A 17,588-nucleotide genomic window follows, 5' to 3' on the forward strand; every position below is an offset into this window, starting at 1 on the left:
GTGAATTTGGTTTTGTCATGGAATACTTTGGTTTCTCCAGCTATGATAATTGAGAGTTTTGCTGGGTATAGTAGCCTGGGCTGGCATTTGTGTTCTCTTAGTGTCTGTATAACATCTGTCCAGGATCTTCTGGCTTTCATAGTCTCTGGTGAAAAATCTGGTGTAATTCTGATTGGCTTGCCCTTATATGTTACATGACCTTTTTCCCTTACTGCTTTTAATATTCTATCTTTATTTAGTGCATTTGTTGTTTTGATTATTATGTGTGGGGAGGAATTTCTTTTCTGGTCCAGTCTATTTGGATTTCTGTAGGCTTCTTGAATGTTCATGGGCATCTCTTTCTTTAGGTTTGGGAAGTTTTCTTCTATAATTTTGTTGAAGATATTTTCTGTCCCTTTGAGTTGAAAATCTTCATTCTCATCTACTCCTATTTCCTGCATGTTTTGAGTTAGGACCTTTTTGCATTTTGCATTTTCTTTGATTGTTTTGTCTCTGTTCTCTATGGAATTTTCTGCACCTGAGATTCTGTCTTCCATCTCTTGTATTCTGTCGCTGGTTCCTGATTTCTTTCCTTGGATTTCTATCTCCAGAGTTGTCTCCATTTGGGTTTTCTTTATTGTTTTTAACTTCCATTTTTTAGATCTTGGATGGTTTTGTTCAATTCCATTGCCTGTTTGGTTGTGCTTTCCTGTAATTTTTTACAGGATTTTTGTGTTTCTTCTACCTGTTTAGCAGTGTTTGCCTGTAGTTCTTTTAAGGACTTCTACCTGTTTAGCAGTGTTCTACTGTAATTCCTTGAAGAATTTTTGTGCTTCCTCTTTAAGGGCTTCTACCTGTTTAGCAGTGTTCTCCTGTATTTCTTGAAGTGAGTTATTAATGCCCTTCTTAATATCTTCTACCACCATCATGAGATATGATTTTATATCCGTGTGTTGCTTTTCATGTGTATTGGGGTTCCAGGACTCATTGTGTTGGGCGTATTGGGTTCTGATGATGCCCAGTGTTCTTGGTTTCTGTTAGTAAAATTCTTACGTTTTCCTTTAGCCATCTGGAAATCTCTGTTGTTAATGATCAAGGTGTCTCTGTTTGGAGCTTGATCCTCCTGTGATTCTTTTTGCTCTGTCAACACTCCTGGGAGTCCAGCTCTCTCCTGAGTTCCAGTGGTCAGAGCAGTCTCTGCAGGCAAGCTCTCCTCTTTCAGGGCAGGTGTCCAGCCATCTGGAGCTCTAATCCACCTCCTGAGTTCTGGAGTCAGAACTCTCCCTGTAGGCAGACTCTCCTCTTGCAAGGAATGTACCCAGGGGTCTGGGACTCAGCTCTGCCTCCTGGTTGAGGATGAAGGCCCGAAAGGACCCTGACCAATACTCTCTGTTGCTTCTATCGCCCACATGCTCTCAGGTGATCAAGAGGTCCTGCGTGTGCTAGGGGTCCTGCGGCATGTAGAGTCCTCTGGTGCCCTAGATGCCCTCAGCTGGGTTCATGCAAAAGATAGCGGGGCTGGCCTCTACCTGAATGGATTCCAGCCTCTGGTTGGGTGGGGTTCCTTTGTCCCTGTTCCTGTGGGCACAAGACCCTCCACAATTCTTTGGAGCTGTTGTTGCATTCCACTCACCCGTGAGCCCGAGGTGATCCCAAGGTCCAGCTGCATGGAGATCACTCTGGAGCCCTTAGCAGCCACAGCTGGGCTCAGAAGAAAGATGGCAGGCTGTAGAATCCTCTTTGTCTACTGGCACTGTAACATGTTAGAAAACCAGATCGAGAATGTTTTTCTTATATGTTGATCTAACTGATTAGCCAAACCTGTTCTCACTGTGAAGCAGAACAAAGACTCCTATAAGGTATAAAGAAAGACTGTAGCAAAGGGATCATGTATATTTTGGAGGAATTGTGGTAGAATCAGTGGGGAACGCAAGTGACAGTGGAAATGGGATGGGAGGAGCACTGCAGAGATGTCTCAGTAGTGACCAGCACTTCCTCATCTTATAGAGCCATGGGTATAGTTCTCAGAATCCCCATGATGTCCGGAAACAATTTATGTATTCCGTTCCAAGAGATCTGATGCCTTCTTTGGACCTCACCAGCCACCATGTACAAACACAGAGCTCATACATACATGGTGCAAAACACTCCTACTCATAAGCTAGAATAAAAACATTGTAAACATTTTTTAAAGCAGTGAGATCAAATGTGACATGTAATTGGTTTTGCCCCATTCTGTTTATATAGAAATGGTTTTGGAATATTCTACTGTGAATCATCTCATGATTAGCCTATTACACATATTACTGACTTATTATACACATTACTGACTTTCTGTGTAATAATTAATACTAACAGAAAATACACTTTTTTTGACTGCATGTGTATGATGATATCCTTATTCCATTAGTATCACTTTTTTGGTGTACATATCAATAATATCTAAATTTAATTACCTTCATTTAAGCATTATTGCCTCAAGGTTTCTTTCCTGATCTTTTAACTTTGAAGGGTTCAGTAGCTCCTTTATAATCATTTCCTTTTGTGGTCAGTTTCCCTTTTACTGATACAATGATAGCAGGACCTTGATAAGGATTGTTTAGTATCTCTACAGAATGGGAAACTGTGTGTCTTATCTTACCATTGATTTCTCCTGTTGTTTCTTAATGGTTTCAACTGAAATAATTTTGATTTTGAAATCTTGGTTTAATATTTTGAAGGTCTTGGATGGTCTGTGCTTTCTCAAAATTCTACCTGTAGTCGGGTTTACCTTGTTCATAAACACATTGCTTTGAATCTTTACAAATCAGAAACCTTCTTGTCGCATGTTCCTGTGTTTGAAAGAGAACATGCTACCCTTGTGTCATGTCATGTCTGTAATTAGTTTTGATATGCTGTTACTGTTACGTACCTACCAATCAGTGAGTATTTATCAGTTCAGGATTGTACAGGAAGAAGTTATTTCATACAAAACCGCCTGTGAAAGTTGAAACTTATGCGAATTCTTTGCTGTTTCCTTATTGAAGAATCTGTACACTGACTTGCTTGGTGAATGCAGGAAGTTTGATCACTACTGACTCTATGTTCCTCAGCTTTTTCTGTTGCTTTTCCTGAAAGATAAATTACTAGAGAACCTTGAATGCAGACATTGACTATCAGAAATGAGATCCTTCATGCACATTAATTGAGAATGATGTTTATTATTAAAGATGTGTAACATGGAGATACCAGACAGAAGATTGATTTCATAATGAATCACAAAATATGACCCAACTATGATTAGTATTGCTCACATACGAGCTGTCGCATGTTCTTGACTGTCAGATATCGTTCATCAGCATCTGTCATTTCATTATGTTTCTTGTAAAAGAAAAACTTAGGTTGATATTGAACAAATGTGGAGACAACTGCATTAAACAGGAGAAAGAATTTCCCATCTGTGATTGGAAGGGTGAATGTTCAGACTTTGACTCTAATGTGTGTGTTTGGATGCAGGGGGTGCATAGACAGCATCACGAAACCTGATATCAATAGGGTACCTGTGAGATCCAGTTACTCTGGACCCTCTCCTAATTTGATTAACAGTTTTTGAACAGATAATGCAGAAGGCAACTGCAAAAACGAAGTTAATTCTACTCCTTTCATCTACTTTTTAAAAAAAATTTAACTAAGTTTATGTATTTAAATAAAGTTATATGTATAACCATGGTTGGGCCGTTGCTTACTTGATCCTTTTAACTCGTAAATGGTATCACATCTGAAGGATAAATTCCTTCACTTTTTCAAAACAAACTCAAAAAAAAAAAAAAAAACCACATGATCATCTCATTAGATGCTGAAAAGGCATTTAACAAAATGCAACACCCCGTTCATGTTAAAAGTCTTGGAAAGCTCAGTCATTCAAGGCCCATTCATAAAAATAATAAAAGCAATATACAGCAAAGCAATAGTCAACATCAGACTAAATGGAGAGAAACTTGAAGCTGCCAAACTTTTTAATGTGTCTCTGTCACAACACTTCTGTATGATTGTCTTTCCTGAACTGGCACTCACCCTGGCACTGTAAGAAATTGTCCTTGGTGCTCCATGAATTCTATCTCACTGTTCTTTGATTTAAGTCTCTACAGCAGTTAATTAGGAATAATTAAGAGCAGGTGACATGGCTCAACTGTTAAGAGTGCTTGTTCTTCCAGTTTCCAGGTTCTGTTCCCTGTGTTTGCCTGGAAACTTTGTATCTATTCAGAATTCAGACTCCATCTCTCTTCTGCCGCCTGGAGGCTGTGTGCATGAATTGCCCAGACCAATGAGGAGGCAAAAATACTCAACTTAAAATAATAAACCTTATTTAAGAAAAGAAACAGCAAACAATCTGAAGGTATTGAAAACTGTCAAGATAACAGTAAAGGAAGGAACATAGAGTTGTCACTCCTCTTGTGGGACTAAATATGGAGCCTGGATATGGAACAGGATTGCTGTCAGATCCCTTCATGTCAGCATTGGAAGAGTTAAGAGTGGTCCCTGTGTGTGATAAAGTTGTTTTTGTACATGGACTCTAGAGTGGCGAATATCTCATGTAGATTGTAATGTGGCAAAGATTTATCATATGGATGATGTAGATAGGTATGTAGCAGTAAGTTTTACTAGGATCTGTCCTAATTTCAAGGTAATTTATCAAACCAGAAAGTCTTCTCTTACTTAAAGGTTGTCTTGGGACTATTATGATGGTGATCCTACTTTGCTGGACATGTTTGTTTTGCAGCACTAGCATTCAACATCTGAGGATAGCCACTGATGGATTGTTTGCCCAGTACCTTACAAGGCCCTGTTAGCATTTTGAATTCTACACCAGCGTATCCATGACATTTTTAGACAATGAGTGGTCTGCTGATTTCTCAGCATATTCTCCAACAATATATAAAACCAAGCGATATTTTCTTGTAATTTTATACAGCTTATTAGGAGTATTATCAGATTGGAGCTTTCTTGTGAAATGTTTATAATTTTTGAATTGAATAATCATGTTTCACAAATTATGTAATTTGGGAAAATGCATCGTTTTCTTTTTTGGTTCATGGAAAATGTTCTAAGTGTTACTTGCTCTTTGGAAGCACTGATACACTGTTATGAGTTAGTGTGAAGCCATTGCATGTTCCTTCCTTTCTTCTGAATACAGTGAAATGATGGAGGCTGTGTTCAAATTCTGCAATAACGAGTTAGAATGTTGACTATATCTTGATTATGCTGAGGTATATTCCTTCTGTTCTCATATTCTTCAGTGCTTTCATAGTGAACCCATGTGACATTTTGCCCCAGACGTTTTATGGATATGTTGACATGGCTGTGTGTCTTCCCTCACTGGTTTACATATTTTTTGCTTTGAATTGTTTGTTTTGTGGATCTTGAAGCAGTCTTATATTATAGGTATGAAATCAACTCGTTCCCTTTCCATATCCATTATAGAGTATCTGTTTGTTAATGTAAATCCTTGCAACTACTCTATAATTTTTTCCTTTGTAATTTTTTTGTTCATCTGTTTTTTTAAGTCAAGGTAAAGTCACTTGTGTGATGACTGTCTTAACACCCTCTTTCTTTCATTATTCTGCATATTCTGGAATATCCTCTGTTTAAGATTATTTCGGGGTTTCTAAAAGAATTGGAGATTTCATTGCTGAGTCTATGTAGTCCGCAGACATTGTAAGTGGAGATACTGTGTCAGGACTTGCTCATTGCCTGACCTAGTTTTATGACATAAACGGTTGATAGTCACTTTTTTTCTAGAAAAATCGCCCTTTTCCTCTTTGATTCTCATTAATTTTGTATGACTTTCCACAGCATGCCATCCATCTACTATTTCCCATTGTCACACTAAACTACTTGGGCAGTGGCATAGAAAGAGACCATCCTAGTGACTGTTCATTGTCTGGAGAAGTATTTGATATGAGAGAAACATTGGGTCAATATAATACATAAAAAGAGTTACATATATGCTAGTATCATGACAACTTTCTGTAGTAATACTATTTCAACATTCAGAATGAGTTCTTATTTTTAGACATATATAATTTGTATGCCTGCGTGTGAATGTATATATGTATAAGTATATATAAGAGGAGACCCATGTCACACATTTTTACTTTTATGTGGAATTACAAGGGTTGTCATCATAGGGGAAATCCATAGCAGCCAGGAACTGAGGGGTATCACTTGAAGTATATTTATAATTGTGAACCTCAGAACTGCCTGGAACAGTACCAAAACACAGATATATGCATGTTCAGGAAGATGTTTCCTACAGTGGTAGGATTTTGATGGATCTGACATAATGTGTGAATCATCCCAAGAGCATACCCTGAAATGATTCACTCTTTTTTTAAATTCATAAAATAGTATTTTATAGAAGCAAATGAGGATACATGCTAAGAGGAACAAATATTGTAATGACATAAAGACAAAATGAAGTTTATTGTCCTCTCCCATCCTGTCCCTATCTCTCAGCTGTCTGTGCTGCTGAGCACTTTGGTCTTGTCTTACTATTAATCTGGAAGATGATACAGCATGGTTGCTTTTAAACGTGTATATGCTAAATGCAAGCAATGATTCACAGTTGTGGTATTTGCTCATTCCTTTCTTGGTTTGCTTGTTTGTTAGGTTCATTTTTAAGATAATAGACTGGTGCCTAGCCCAAAATGGTTTGAAACATCTATTTCTCTTGAATTCTTCTCTGAAGAATTCAACTCAGATTCACAAGCCTGAGATTCAGACTCTAGAATATTATTATTTTGATTAGAAAACCATTTGCCGGAGAACACATATCAATGTGTTTATCCTTAAAAAAAGAAAATTTACACTCTTGCTATATTAGCTTAGATACTGTCTCGATAATCTCACACTGAATTCTTGACACTAATATAAAATTATAGTAATATTTCATGAAATAAATATTATCTCTCTAAATTTATATTCAGTGTCAGGCCAGTGTCAGGAAGCTGGAGTGGGTTGGTAGAGAGCAGGGTGTGGGGAGGGTATGGGGGCTCTTGGGATAGCATTTGAAATGTAAATGAAGAAAATATCTAATAAAATATGCTTAAAAATAAATATTGCATAAAGTTAAAAAAAAAGGTAGATGCTGAAAAAAATGCTGCAAAGCCTTTTTAAAAGCTATGGAACATATAAAAATAGAGAAAATACTAAATTCTGTTTCATTTTACAATTGCACTATCATAATGGTAATTTGCTCTGAAAATTATGTTTTCCCATGGAGCCATGAAGATTAATTAAGATATGGAATAAAATATACTCAGGCCAAAGATGATATAGAATGAGTGCTTTATAAATCTGTGTGTACTGTGGAAATGATTCACTTTATCTTCATGCATATCCTCTTATGAGTAGCAGCCCTCAGAGAGTTTTTTGCCATACCTGCATCTTGATGATTCTGCCTTGGCATTGCCTAGAACAGTTTTCAATCTGAGGGTCATGATGCCTTGGGGCATATACTCTTTCACAGGAGTCACCTAAGGCTACCATAAATGATCTATTTCTGATTGCCTTAGGGACTGATACACCCCTTTTATATCAATCTCCAGATAGGCCTACCTCATGTACACACATTAATTCATGAGTTCCTTGTACTGTATTAAAAGGTTTCAGCATTAGAAAGGCCTAGAGCCACTGGCTTAGAACATTTAGCACATGGACATTCCATTTAAAGACAGGTTTGTCCTACATTGTAATATTCTACTTATAAATGCATTCATGTGCATTTCACTGGTCAATATTCCCCCACAAAGGTGTGCATGCAATTTAGAAAGAATTCCACATTGAAAGAAAGAGTTATTGGAAAGATACATTTTACCTCAGGAACAATGTAAAGCCTTCTTAGATGATGATGGAAGTGGCTGTAACTCGATCTGAAGATTTATCAGTTTGGGGGAAAAAAACCGAAAACATGATATTTTATGGATTGAATCTGTGTCTGTACATCAGGACATCAGGACACACATGGAAAATAGATGTACTGTATCTGTAAGGTAGAATGACATGAAATGTGACCAAAGGGTCAGATATTGTGTTCTAGTGTGATGACTAATGAACCTCTATTTAATGCACAGCATTCATTTAGTCCCCACTAGTCATTAACCTATGACTCTAGTCCTTGAAAAGTTTCCAGTAATAACTGAGTAATAGTGTTTTACAGCAGGTGTGCATGTGCTCTGTTTGTGCCTGCTGCCTGCTGAAGTTAGAAAAAGGCCTCAGATTGTAGTCATTTTCCTTGCCACATAAAATATATCATCCATGTTCTCCTTTATGTAGGAATGTTGTCAAGTTTCTGGTATCATTTTCATTTTTATGTTTGTATATGGTTTAGCACTGTTCATAACAGAGGTGTATTAATTTTCACTTTTAATTTTTCAGGTAAGAGTAACAAGAAGAATGAATGCTTCTCTCCTAAATGCTCCTCAGGTCAGTGTCCTGTCTACATTTCTTAGAAATTCCTCTTATTATTTAAGCCATTTGAAACTTTACTTCTCTACCTCTGGTAATGTTACCAAAACTGTTTGGCTTCTTTAATTTATCTTTGTTCTTCGCCAATGGTCAAAATTAAGCCTTTAGATCTTTCACTTCAAATGGGACAAGCACAGCCTTGTGCTGTTCTATTTTCACTGGATTTTATAATATGTGAACATATATTTCCAAGGAGTGAAGACCTGCAGTTCTGGTAGAGAAAGTATTGTAGCTGATGCTCAAATACTATTTTGATGACTTATTTCTACATAGGTGCCCTTTTATATTTCTGGGGAAGGGAGGTCTCAGGTGCTACATAAGTTGCATTTCAGGAATAGTAAGGTTTCTAGAAACATCTTTCTGAATGTAGCTCTTCAAATACATGGCCACTGACATCACGGAGCAATATATGGATGAGTAGAGTTTATGGGGAAGAAGAATTAGAATATATTCACCGTCTTAAATCCTAATAGTAAATATTTCAACTCCATAGAGGCACAGATGATGGAAGGAAAATGTAGCTTTCTCTGACCGTAATATTGATGTGTTTGTGAGGACATGCAGATTGCAGTATTCTGGCATCTCTTTTTGGCATTTTGTGTTACACAGTGATCATGGGTGTGTTGACAAGTGAAATCTGTTTGTCTCTAAGAGGCTGCATAGTGCTCAATGTGGTCAGTTCTCAATATAGAGATGATTATTTTCTTTTACCCCTTTGTTTCGTTTTTTAGAAGTAGTGTAAGCACTACTGTGTGTACCTTTTTATTGCAGCACATGGAATATATTACTAATTTTTTTCTGAGTATTGCCTTGTTACTTCCTATAAGCCATGTAATTTCAATCATGAATGAATGTTCCTCTTAATTTGTTCTCTTTTTTCTTTAATGGGAAGAATACTCCATACACCATATGGATATGTTTTCCCTCTCTTCCAAGCTATGTATTGCATAGGGAAAAACTCTGAGGACTTGTGGCACTGCTTCTTTACAATAGCGTTTTATTTAAATGTTTAAGTATATAAGTGGTCATCTGTATGTTTTTATGTATAGTGAGTGACATGCCTGTGAATCCCTGAATTCAGCATCACTCTCTTGAGACTGAAGACATTCATGTAGTTAGCAGCAATGTGTGTAGAAAGGAAGGAAAAGAAAGTTAAAACTAGATGATGTAAGTTTTCAGTTAAGTCACTCTTACTAGCAATAATATATTTAAAAGATTTAGTATAATTTTCTCAATTTCATAACACAATTTGATCAAAGAAAATGATTCTACTTCATCTGAGAGCATCGTCACATATACCATTTATTTATACATACATGTCTAATTATTTTGTAGTAAAAGACCATATGGATTTTATGAAATTTTAATTATCTGTATTGCATAGGTCAACTTTGAGAAATTTTTCAATAATTTTAATGCTGACTAAATCTGTTTTTTCCTTATATCTTTTATTGTTGTGAATATAGTCTCATAAAATAGCTTTACAAAGTACTTGCTTCTGTCTGTCCTTTGGAATGTTGAATGTGTTCACTGATATTACACTCTTCTATTTAAGGAAAAAACTGTGGTTCTTAATTTATCTAACAATTCTGCATTCACATTCTACCTCTTTATTCCAGAAAGAGTACAGCATTGCACTTAGGCTGCTTTGTACCTAAACATTTTAGAATAGAGTCAGGTGAGACGCAGCTGAAGACAAGATTGATACAGTGTTCATAGTTGTGCAAGGCTGACAGCTGTAGAATTTAGAAGCACAGTTTTACTCCTTGTAACTTGACCATCTGTGATGTGACACTGGGATTCTGTTTGATAGAGACCCATACTTCATAATGGTACATTCTTCCATGTGGACCTCACATGTGTATGTTATATTACCTAAAAGCTTGCTGTTTATGACTCCATTATGTAATCCTGTTCCAGAGAAAAGGAGAGTACAATAAAGACTATGACTCTTTTTAAGTAACATCCTTTTTAAAAATTAAATTTCAGTTTTCTTTTATGTATGTTGGTACATTTGCCTGATGTATGCATATGTTGCTATATTTTACTCCATTCCGTTGAGCTCAGAAATCAGTAATAGTTTTTGAAGGATTAGAAACAAAAGTTTGCTGTGTAGTTCATGTGTATGCTTGGAAACAATTTAGAATTATAGAATCCCAACTGGACACAGATTTCCAAATGAAGTGATAGTGGCATCTTCATCTGTTGCTAAGGTCTTAGAAAACACCAGAAAATTCATGAAGGAGAGAGACCTTAGGAATGGACTCAATATAGTATGTCGTCCTATGCATTGTCTCATAAGAGCAACAATGCTTAACTTCTGATACATTTCTATAGCACTTCTAGAAGATGTTGTTTGTCCTCAAATATTTCCCATGACTCATTTTTATCACAATGTGCCTCTTATTCTTTTGGTCATTTTTATCCAGGAAAACACTTTTGCTCAGGAGCGTATGATGAACAGGTAATTTTCCATTACAGAGTCAGTTAACATTCAAGGACGTGGCTGTGGACTTCTCACAGGAGGAATGGGAATGTCTTGACTGTGTTCAGAGGGCATTATACATAGAGGTGATGTTGGAGAATTATAATAATCTGTTTTTTGTGGGTAAGAATATTCTTCTTGTAGAATTCTGGACTCATTCTTTGAATTTACCTACTATTTGCTTATATAAACCCTCTGACATATCTAAAGACTCCCAGAATAAAGGAAATCGTGGTTACCAACATAAGTACTTCACTGTGTTTCCTTTACAATTCTCTTCATTCGTTGGAAGAGTATTCAGTATTGTATTCTATGTAATCTCTCAAAACATGGTATCTACTTTTAATCAAAACTTCAAAGTTCAAAAACCACTGAATAGTCAGAGCAAGAAAATATATTGCTACAATTGTAGTAATTTTACTGTTGCATTAATGTCTTCAATTGTTTATGAATTTTAAAAATCGGGAAAGTTCTAAATACAGAAAGTGCTATTGCTTGTGTGAATTTTGTTGTTACTTATTATTTAGTTTTTGACCTGTGGTCTCTATGTTTAGTCCTGGTACAGCATGGCTTTTATATCATGATTTCCACGCCAATGTGGATTACTTAATGAATTCCTAGCTGACCCAACCTACACTTCCTTACTCTGTCACAAAACATAAACAAGAAAATAGAGAAACTTTTTTTACATGGTCTTTCAGGGAGATTCATTCTCAAAGTCCTTTACTTCTAAATCACCTACTCTTTTTACTTTCTGCCAAGCACAGTGGTAAATAAGAAATACAAGGCTATTGTTTCCTGTCTTATGATATGCATGAATTTTGAGATTGTTCTAAGCAGCCATGTAATGATTGTGAAACAAGAAAGCCCACTTTTGAGAGTTCCATGCTTGAGAATCACTAATTTACGTTAGAAAATTTCAGGAAACATGGGATATTGTCTTACTCATCCACTAATCACTGTCATCTCTAAATGCATTTTTTTTTTCAGAGAATCATTGCATGTGTCCTAAATTTGAGAACATGTTTGATCAAGACCTACAGCATATTGTCCACGAACATCTAAATACCCAAGTGAAATCTTATGAATGTCATGAGCTTGACAAAATCATCCATGAGTCCACTGGAAGTACACCTTATAAAACTAACCTCAGGGCTACATCTGTTGAATCATCAAACCTAACCATACATGAAACTGAAAACAACAGACAACCTTGCAAAGATAAAAATCATGTAAACTGTTTCAATTTGTGCTCTACCATTAGTCTAAATCACGGAATCCACATAGGAAAGCAAGAATACAATGGTGCAAAGCTTGATAAGGTTTTTGACTCTAAAGAAACCCTCATGTTGAAACAAACCGAAAGTGTAAAGAAACCTTACAAATGTAGTGAATGTGCCAAATGTTTTGCCAAGAAATGCTGGTTTAGAAAACATCAGACAACTCATACAGGAGAAAAATTTTACAAATGTAATGAATGTGACAAATCCTTTACCCAAAAAGGCAGTCTTAGTATTCATCAGAGGTATCATACAGGAAAGAAACCTTACAAATGTAGTGAATGTGAGAAATGCTTCATTCAAGTTGGTGATCTTAGAAGACATCAGAGAATTCATACAGGAGAGAAACCTTACCAATGTAATGAATGTGAAAAATGCTTTAGCTACAAAAGCAGCCTTAGATGTCACCAGAGAATTCATACAGGAGAGAAGCCTTACAAATGTAGTGAATGTGACAAATGCTTTTCCCACAAAGGCAGTCTTAGTATTCATCTGAGAATTCATACAGGAGAGAAACCTTACAAATGTAGTGAATGTGACAAAAGCTTTACCCAAAAAGGCAGTCTTAGTATTCATCAGAGAATTCATGTAGGAGAGAAACCTTACAAATGTAGTGAATGTGACAAAGGCTTTACTCTAAAATGCAGTCTTATCATTCATCAAATAATTCACACAGGAAAGAAAGCTTACAAATGTAGTGAATGTGACAAATGCTTTTCCCTCAAAAGTGATCTTAGTATTCATCAAAGAATTCATACAGGAGAAAAACTTTATAGATGTAGTGAGTGTGACAAATGCTTTACAAAGAAATATCGTCTTAGAAGTCATCAGACAATTCATACAGGAGAGAAACCTTACAAGTGCAGTGAATGTGACAAATCTTTTACCCTGAAAGGCCATCTTAGAATTCATCAACGAATTCATACAGGAGAGAAACCTTACAAATGTAGTGAATGTGACAAATGCTTTACTCAAAAATGCAGTCTTATTATTCACCAGAGAATTCATGCTGGAGAAAAACCCTACAAATGTAGTGAATGTGACAAATACTACACTCGAAAAAGCCATCTTATTGTTCATCAGCGCATTCACATAGGAGAAAAACCTTACAAATGCAGTGAATGTAACAAATGCTTTACCAACAAATATTGTCTTAGAACTCATCAGAGAATACATTCAGCTAATAAACCTTACAAATGTAATGAATGTGGCAAATCTTTTGCCCTGAATGCCAGGCTCAGGTGTCATCGGATAATTCATACAGGAGAAAAACCATACAAATGTAGTAAATGTGGTAAATACTTTACCCAAAAAGGAAGTCTTATAATTCATCAGAGAATTCATACAGGAGAGAAACCTTACAAATGCAGTGAATGTGACAAGTACTTTACCCGAAAAAGCAGTCTTAATGTGCACCAGAGAGTTCATACAGGAGAGAAACCTTACAAATGTAGTGAATGTGACAAATACTTTTCCCATAAAGGTGATCTTAGAAAACATCAGAGAATTCATACAGGAGAAAGCACCTTACAAATGTGAATGTGACATGTGCTTTACCCAAAAATTCAATCGTCATCTTCATTTGAGAATTCATACAGGAGAGAAGCCTTACAAATATAGTGAATGTGACAAATGCTTTACCTCTAAAAGCAGTCTTAAAATTCATCAGAGAATTCATGCAGAAGAAAATCTTAAAAATATAATGAATGTGACAAATGCTTTAGCCAAAAATGATCACTTATCAGAGAATGCATACAGTAGACACCTTCACAAATGAAGTGAATGAGAAAAATCCATTCCCAAAGATCACCTTAGAATTCATCAGAGACTACATATAGGAGAAGGAACTTATAAATATAGTAAATGTTCAAATCCTTCAGTGTTGGTTCACCACTTAAAATACATCAAACAATGCATTCAGGATTAAAAAAATAACCCTTCTGAATGTGATATATGAGGAAAGGTCTTTACCCAAATCTCAGACCTAAGAAAATACCTGGTTATTTATATTCAGAAAAAAAGTGTCCACTGGAAAAACTATGGCATGTGCTTTATTCCAGCAGTATTGTTTGCAACACTTGAAGCTCTACACTAGAGAATTATTATATGTGTGAGGAAGTTGGGAAAACATTTAAGTAATCCTCAAACCTTAGGAGCAACTCAGGGTTTATGCTCAGAGAAACTGAAAATGCAGCAATGAAGGAAATCTTTCATTAAAAGTTTTTACTTGTTCACTTTTAAATATGTCATGATGGAGAAGCTAAAAGAATATGGAGTTGTATAAACATTCCTGGAGACTGAATGGATCTATTTCAAAGAGAAGCTGTGAAATACATGCCTCAAATAGCTAATGAAACTGACAGCATTCTGTATGTTTAACTCAAATGAACATACTCAAATTATACTTCTTAAAAGAGGATTTGAAAAACTGAGCCACAAAGATAGGGTGATCTTTATCCTGTAGAGACGCCTACATATATTTGTTCCCAGTGTCCAGTATTCATTATCTGTATCTTATGCTGGTTTTCAGTTTCAGGATAGCAATTGTCTTTGAGTCCCTTGTGCTCTCATTTACTAACTGCTTCCCCTACATCCTGTATGTGACTCCAATAAATCTCATTGGTTTAACAAGTTGAACTTGGTTGTTTCCATTTTCCACTTGGGATGGGTAGATGAATATATATGTGGCATCTCCCCAGAAAATATCTCTGGCAAAAGTGTGCTAAACCCATTGATATTTTCTGCAAACTTGCAACATAAAATGAATAGTAGAGCAATGTTTTTAAAGCTTGGGTAGAACACCTTTGAGGGTGGAATGAACTTCTCAGAGGGGTTGCCAAAAACCATAAGAAAATGTATTTTCAGTGGTCTCAGGAGTGAGACACCCTTCTTTTGTCTCCACATGAGTCTGCTTGCATAAGAGTACTTTAAATTATATGAAAGTGATGTAGGATTAGGAGAGTTGGCACCAGTGTTCTAAAGAGAATGCATTTGTGTTGAATAAAATAGGGAAGATTTTGTTCATTGTTTCAGGCTTTCTGCCATAGTAGTATTAGTTTCAGTTCAAATGGCTCCCCACAGACAAAATGTAGATGCCTTGGGAGCCTGAGCAATAATGCTGCTCCCTTCCTTGAATTCGACCCTCAGAACAAAAGTATCCATGGGCAAATACTACAGACCATTGTCGAGTCCTCTTATCCTAATGTACTTTAATTCTCAATTCTATATGCATCAAGTAATCAATTAGATTTCAGTTTATTTTGTTAAGTAATTTCCAGCATGCTAATACCATACACATACCATAACATTCATCCTGAAACAAAACCGAATTACTGGTATTACTCGGGTAGTATCTTTATCTTAATTTCAGATGTGAGTCCATTCCTACAAATACTATGACACCATGAAGCCTTAAAGAGCTAACTTATGAAGAATAGATGAGGGACATGTTCAAGTAAAGTTTAAGAACCCCCAAAGTGTCCTGGAAAGTCATTTTAAAGAGCTAAAAGAAAGAAGAGAAAGTCTTTACGCCAAGCCAAAAAAGTCTTAGAATGTTTATAATAAATTCAGATAAACTCAGAAAATTCTGGCTTTAGGCAAAGTGATATGCTACAGTGGATAAATCTTCATCACTAATTTTTCACCGATTTTAAAAAATAAGGTACTTACCCCCTCCCCCCCCCCCCACACACACCCACACTAGCAGTTGTTCTGGAATGTCCCTAGAGATAGAGCCAACAGATAAAGATAGAAGTCACCTACACCTCCTCAGAATTCCCAAATGTGCTTCAAATCAGGGATGTGAGCTCACTGGGGTAATTCCATTTTTGTAGCTGGTAGACCCCAGAATGATGGATTTCTGCAGAATAAAGAATAAAACACTCTGTGTTTAGATACTGAGTCCTTCAGCAAATAGAGGACCTTCACAGAAGGTCTTTAAGTAGACCATGTGCATCTTGGTTTGTATAGAGATTAGATGCTGTAGAACTACAGCTGTGTGGCTCTTGTGGGGGAGAATAGTTATCTTATAGTATCTCTTGCCCCTCCCTGTGGTTCAGGAGAAAACCACACTGCAAGGATATGAGCATTAAGGGAATATTACATGATCCTTTGTCACGTTGTGTGGGGCATTGGGCTATGCAGAGACATGCTGGTCTCCAGTCAAGTTGAGAGGTGAACCATCTGATCCAGTGGTGATAATTCACCAACATGGGATGGTAGGCGTTCCCTCATATCTTCTGGACTCAAGGAGTCAAAGTTACTCCCCCCACAACCCCCACAAGAGAATTGTGACTAGTAGTCATGTAGACAATGTCCCAAGCTTCTGACCTTCAGGCTAGACTCCTCCCCCGTTACCTAGCAACATCATAGATAACAGCCTACCATAAGAAGGGCTGCTTAGCCCCACCTTACTCTCTTCTGTTCTGTCCCTCTCCTTACTCTCTCCTCTCCTCTTACTCTCTTACTCCCTATCCCTCCTGAGTTTGATTATTTCCTGAAGTCTACTCCTCTTGGGTGAATTTGCTTCCTTTTTTTCTAGAGCATTTAGATGTGTTGTCAAGCTGCTAGTGTGTGCTCTCTCTAGGTTCTTTTTGGAGGCACTCAGAGCTATGAGTTTCCCTCTTAGAAATGGCTTCATTGTGTTCCATAGGTTTGGGTATGTTGTGGCTTCATTTTCATTAAAATCTAAAAAGTCTTTAATTTATTTCTTTATTCCTTCTTCAACCAAGGTATCATTGAGAAGAGTGTTGTTCAGTTTCCACATGAATGTTGGCTTTCCATTATTTATGTTCTTATTGAAGATCAGCCTTAGTCCATGGTGGTCTGATAGGATGCATGGGACAATTTCAATATTTTTGTATCTGTTGAGGCCTGTTTTGTGACCAATTATATGGTCAATTTTGGAGAAGGTCCCCTGAGGTACTGAGAAGAAGGTAGATCCTTTTGTTGTAGGATAAAATGTTCTGTATATATCTGTTAAGTCCTTTTGTTTCATAACTTCTGTTAGTTTCACTGTGTCCCTGTTTAGTTTCTGTTTCCACGATCTGTCCATTGATGAAAGTGGTGTGTTGAAGTCTCCCACTATTATTGTGTGAGGTGCAATGTGTGCTTTGAGCTTTACTGAAGTGTCTTTAATGAATGTGGCTGCCCTTGCTTTTGGAGCATAGATATTCAGAATTGAGAGTTCCTCTTGGAGGATTTTACCTTTGATGAGTATGAAATGTCCCTCCTTGTCTTTTTTTTTAATAACTTTGGGTTGGACGTCGATTTTATCCGATATTAGAATGGCTACTCCAACTTGTTTCTTCAGACCATTTGCTTGGAAAATTGTTTTCCAG

At 36.6% G+C, this 17,588-nt stretch overlaps 1 protein-coding gene across 1 annotated transcript in view; it reads left to right on the forward strand.

The window, feature by feature from the left end:
- Positions 1 to 14,886, forward strand: part of LOC110288080 (uncharacterized) — a 28,249-nt gene extending 13,363 nt beyond the window's left edge. Inside the window, exons 4-6 of the mRNA XM_029473807.2 lie at positions 8,395 to 8,442; positions 10,966 to 11,092; positions 11,960 to 14,886. Of these exons, the coding sequence (XP_029329667.2) occupies positions 8,413 to 8,442; positions 10,966 to 11,092; positions 11,960 to 13,788 (1,986 nt within the window). The 5' untranslated portion in view covers positions 8,395 to 8,412 and the 3' untranslated portion in view covers positions 13,789 to 14,886. The remainder of the gene's footprint in view (positions 1 to 8,394; positions 8,443 to 10,965; positions 11,093 to 11,959) is intronic.
- Positions 14,887 to 17,588: the final 2,702 nt, after the last annotated feature.

The sequence above is a fragment of the Mus caroli genome, unplaced genomic scaffold, assembly GCF_978045245.1.
Source record: "Mus caroli unplaced genomic scaffold, Mus_caroli_1 scaffold_18, whole genome shotgun sequence".
NCBI classification, from domain to species: domain Eukaryota; kingdom Metazoa; phylum Chordata; class Mammalia; order Rodentia; family Muridae; genus Mus; species Mus caroli.